The following is a 4,877-nucleotide window of genomic DNA, read 5'->3' as shown; positions in this document are numbered from 1 at the left end:
CTTCAGCTTCCAGTGCAAACACCCCCAGCTCTGTGCCAGCCCCGGTGCCACCAGCTCTGCTGCCTTTCCCCAGCTGAGCAGTGACTCAGGACAGCAGCGATGATGAGGAAGGTGCTGGTTCCTGCACAGACCCCAAACCCTGCATCCAGCCCCATCCTGCTTACCTGTGTCACAGCTGTCCATGCCTGAGGGCACTCCATCTCCTCTAGGCCCAGGAATCCCCCCATAGAGGCTCTCCATAGTCTTTGGGAATTGGGAAAGAAGAGGGATTGGTCAGCCAAGAGGATGGGGAGCAGCTGGAGGGGCTGGCCAGGTGGATGGAAGCCTGAGCTACTGGAGCCTTTTTGCCACTGCTGGAAGTCAGCTGTGCCCAGGCTGTGCCCAGGGGCTAATGGGACTGTCACCCTGCTCTGGGCTCACAGCAGAGCTGAGGGGAGCAGCCAGAGCCCTGTGTGAGCCCCACAGGGCAGCAGCATCCAGGTCTCTGGGCATCACTCACCTGGTTCTGGTCACTGGGTGGAATGGAGAGGATGGTGCTGCTGTCCACCTCCCCCATGAGGAACTCAGACACCCTGTGGGGAGAGGAGCATGGCTGGACTCAGCACGGTAACACGGGCTGGCTGCCCAAACTCCTTTACAAACTCCCAAATATCCCTTGGCTGCTCCAGGGGCTGGCTGCCCAAACTCCCTTTCCCAAACTCCCAAACACCCCCTGGCTGCCCCAGGGCTGCTCCCCTGGCTGCTCCCTGCCCAGCTCCCTTACGTGCTGCTGAAGGACACGGCGATGGTCTCCACAGCCTTCTCAAACTCCCTCTTGTCTGCCTCATTGTTGGATTCATAGTGGAAACCTGGAGATGAAGAAATGTGACAGCCCTGTTGCCACAAGCACTCGTCCCTGTCTCAGCAGAAAGACCTGCCAGGTCGTGCTGGTATCAGAGAGGGTTTTGGGGCTGGGGTGAATCAAGGGAGCAGAGGGAAGGATCATCCCTATGGATTTTTCCAGCACAGTAGTTTCCCCCTCCTTCTTCCCAGGACTGATGTCCCTGACAGCATCTCTTGGCTCGTGTTTCTGTTGATTCCCGTTACTCAGGGCTGCTGGAAAAGTGCTGCTGGACCTGTTCCACTGCCTGCCCTGCCTCATGGCTCCTCCAGACCCCTCTCCAAGCAGGATGAACTCCTCCAGGAGGGTTCTTGCCTGCAGTCAAATGAGGAACCACCACCAGCAGCAGGAACTGGGGCCGACAGCGCTTGGCAGGCTCCCATACCACGGGACACCAGCAACCAGGGCTGCTGGGCAGGCCCTGGCTCAGCTCCTGGGGGTGGGGAGGGGTCTGCTCCAAGCCCATTCCCTCCATCCCTATGTGGAACCAGCCTCATGGCAGCCCTGCTGCCACCCTGTCCCCTGTGGTTGCTGTTGGGTGACTCAGAAGGTTGTGCTGTGCCTGTGGTGGGTGACAGCAGCAGGAGGTGGTGCCCAGCTGGGATGTGACCTCCCAGACCCCGCTCCATAAACACGAGAGGCTGCCAGGAGCAGGATCTGATTATTTCAGTGTTTTTCCTGCGGCTGTGCCTGGAAACCCCCAGGCAGGATCTGTCATTTCTGACGCTACATCATCCTTAAAGCTGAACCACACGATGCTTTTTCCCTCTCCACCAGCCCACGGGGCAGCTCCACTCCCCGTAACCCCTTCATGGGCTCCCCAATTCCCTCCCATCCCACTGTGGGGCAGGAGGGGAGTGGGACAGAGCTCCCAGCACCCCTGTCTCACCCTTGACTTTGGAGATGAGGGTCCCAGCAGCCCTCAGGGTCTCCAGGGTGTTGAGCAGTGGGTACTTGTTGATGACCTGGCGCAGGATGCGGAGGGTTTCACCCAGGCACTCATGGGCCAGCGGCCGCTGGGGCTCCTTGGGGTCTGCAGGAGAGGGGGCTGAGGTGCTGCATCCTTGTGCCATGTCCTTGCCCTGTGTCCCTGCCCTGTCACTGCTCTGCATCCCTGTCCTGTGTCTCCCCTCTGTTTACCTCCCAGCCACGTCCAAGGCAGGGACCTGCCATCTCCCAGACTATTCAGTAAATCCCCCTGGCCTCGGGGCTTCCCAGGACTGGCACAGCCACATCCTGCTTGTCCAGCACCTCCCCACAGCCGTGGTTGTGTCTCCTGCCCAGCCTGGTACTGGCCAGGGGGCAGTCTGACCTTTGAAGCATTTTTTCCTCCATAGTAACTTTTCCCCTTGAAAGCAGTTTGGGAATTTCCTCCATTTCCTTCCCTCCCTCCTGCCGGATGGACGCTCCCAGCCAGGAGGGATCGGCCTGGTCCAGCCAGGCTTGCTGCATCCCACAGGTTCCCCCACTTCTGTGGGCTCTGGTTGCCAGCCCAGGGGTCTGGCCAGGACCCCCCAGTGCAGGTCTAGGGCTGGCTGGGAAGTGAGGAACTTCCCTCAGGGAAATGCTGGCATGGGGGATCAGCACCCACTGCCCAGCCAGGCAAAGACCCCTCCCCATCCCAGCCCCCAGCTCAGGGCTGGAAAGGGATTTTTGCAAAACCAGGACACAATGTTGTGTCATACACCCCCAGACCACGGGGTTGATACATTCCCTGCGTCCCCTCGGGCAAGGAGAGCCTGCAGACCACCCAGCCCCTCCTTCTGGCCGCCCTGGTGGGCTGGGGGGCCGTGCCCAGCACCCCGTGGTGCCCTGGCAGGCGGCTGGCACCGCTGTGCTGTAAACAGGAAAACGGGCGGGTGAAAATAGCTCGGGCAGGAAGCCGCGTTATCCCGGCTCCGAGCTGCTCACCCATCACTCACCCACCACCTCTGCACGCTCCCCGGGGGCTCCTGGTGCCTCCTGGCCCAGCAGAGACCCCTCACCCACGGGTGGGTCCGTGCCAGGGTGTGCCAAGGGATGGGCACTCACCTAGGGATGGGCACTCGCCTAGGGATGGGCACTCGCCTAGGGATGGGCACTCACCAAGGGATGGGCACTCACCATCGCGCAGCACCACGTCCCGCAGCTTCTCCAGGGCATCGGCGAAGCGAGCCACGTCTGCCAGCAGCTGGGAGATGTCCTCGGGGTCGATGAAAGGACCTTCCCCGCCCTCCATGGGGCTGTAGCACAGCGGGGTCTTGTGGCCCTTGGGCAGGGGGAAGCCGGCGGCGCTGGCATGGCGGCTCAGGCTGGTGGGGCGCTTCAGGGTGCCCACGGTGCCAGGGCTGCTGCTGAGCTTGGCGCTGCCCGTGGGCAGCTCTGCCACGCTGCAGCCCGGGGCATCCAGGCAATCCTTGCGGGAGAGCTCCTGGGGAGCAGGGGGGAGTGTGAGGATGCAGCAGGGTGGGAGCCCAGAGAGGGAAACACCCCACACCACCATCCTGGAGAACGAGCCTTGGGGGACTGGTGTCAGACACTGCAGCTGTGTCGTGCCTCAGTTTCCCCAGGGAGGGATCTGTAGCCATGATTTTTATGAAAAATCCTTTCCTTAGGATTTTTTCTCCTGAGAAGCTGAGAGGCCTCAGGAACAAAATGTAAACAATGGTTATCTGCTGCTGTGGAATGCAACAGGTGGATCTGTGATTGGTCTCATGTGGTTGTTTCTAATTAATGGCCAATCACAGTCTGCTGGCTTGGACTCTCTGTCCGAGACACAAGCTTTTGTTATCATTCTTTCCTTTTCTATTCTTAGCCAGCCTTCTGATGAAATCCTTTCTTCTATTCTTTTAGTATAGTTTTAATGTAATATATATCATAAAATAATAAATCAAGCCTTCTGAAACATGGAGTCAGATCCTCATCTCTTCTCTCATCCCAAGACCCCTGTGAACACCATCACAGGGATCCCCTTTGGGACTGTCATGGGACAGTGGGCAGGGTCTGGGCACTCGCCTGGCTGCCCCCATCAGTCCCTGCCAGCTCCTCTGGGTCTGTATTTGTCATGGCATGCACACAGTGACAGTGTTGGTGACACTGCTTTTCCACCCCAGCACCCACCGTGATGGGGCTGCCCATCCCAAGGGGTTGGGAGCCCCAAAAGAGCAAAATGGCAGCAGGATCCGGCCCACATATCTCTTCCTCTTTTTCAGCTGTTCCCATGCTGGGTAAGGAGGCAGAGACAGAGACACCTCCCAAACTATTGTTTGGGCTTTGCAGGTGTTTTACAGATGGAGAAAGCCCCAAATTTCTAGGGGTAAAATTGCATTCCTAGGGGTAAAATGGCAGCAGGATCCGGCCCACCTATCTCTTCCTCTTTTTCAGCTGTTCCCATACTGGGGAAGAAGACAGAGACAGAGACACCTCCCAAACTATTGTCTGGGCTTTGCAGGCGTCTTACCAATGGAGGAAGCCCCAAATTTCTAGTGGTAAAATTGCACTGAGGGAGGGGCTGGTACCCCTCCCTCACTGTTCAGAGCTGTCATGGCTTGAGAGCCGCACATCCAGCGAGAGTCCTTGGGCACGGGCAGGGGACCCTGCAACCCCTCAGCAGCTCCCACCAGTGACCCCCGGCACCCAGTTTGACACGAACGTGCAGAACCTGAGCATCCCCGGCCGGGCGCTGCCGGAAGCGGTTTTGCACCGGGGAGCAGAGACGGAGCACCGAGAACACGAGGGCGAACGGGGGAGCCCATCCCCACCATGGGGCTGCAAGGAGACACAAAGACCTCCGCCCCAAAACTCCTTTGGGGCCACCCCAGCCCTGTCCCTGTTTACAGCGGGTCCCGGTGCTTCCCATCCCTCCCTCCGTTGCCCCGGGGTGCCCCGGCCGTACCGTCAGCCTCACGGCGGGCATGCGGGGCAGCGAGTCCAGGGAGCGCTGAGGGTGCTGGGCTCTGCCCGCCGCCGCAGAGGGGCTGTAGCTTTTCTTGCCCGCCGCCCGACCGAGCATCCCGCC

The 4,877-nt window shown here is 59.8% G+C and overlaps 1 protein-coding gene across 1 annotated transcript in view; it reads right to left on the bottom strand.

Moving 5' to 3' along the window:
- ARHGAP45 (Rho GTPase activating protein 45) overlaps window positions 1-4,877 on the bottom strand; it is a 15,991-nt gene that overhangs the window by 10,287 nt on the left and 827 nt on the right. Inside the window, exons 2-6 of the mRNA XM_031063268.1 lie at window positions 2,984-3,290; window positions 1,770-1,913; window positions 764-848; window positions 500-572; window positions 139-243 (exon numbers count right to left, since the gene is read on the bottom strand). Of these exons, the coding sequence (XP_030919128.1) occupies window positions 139-243; window positions 500-572; window positions 764-848; window positions 1,770-1,913; window positions 2,984-3,290 (714 nt within the window). The remainder of the gene's footprint in view (window positions 1-138; window positions 244-499; window positions 573-763; window positions 849-1,769; window positions 1,914-2,983; window positions 3,291-4,877) is intronic.

This window comes from Geospiza fortis, unplaced genomic scaffold (genome assembly GCF_000277835.1).
Source record: "Geospiza fortis unplaced genomic scaffold, GeoFor_1.0 scaffold241, whole genome shotgun sequence".
NCBI classification, from domain to species: Eukaryota; Metazoa; Chordata; class Aves; order Passeriformes; family Thraupidae; genus Geospiza; species Geospiza fortis.
This window is presented reverse-complemented; position numbering and strand designations above follow the sequence as displayed.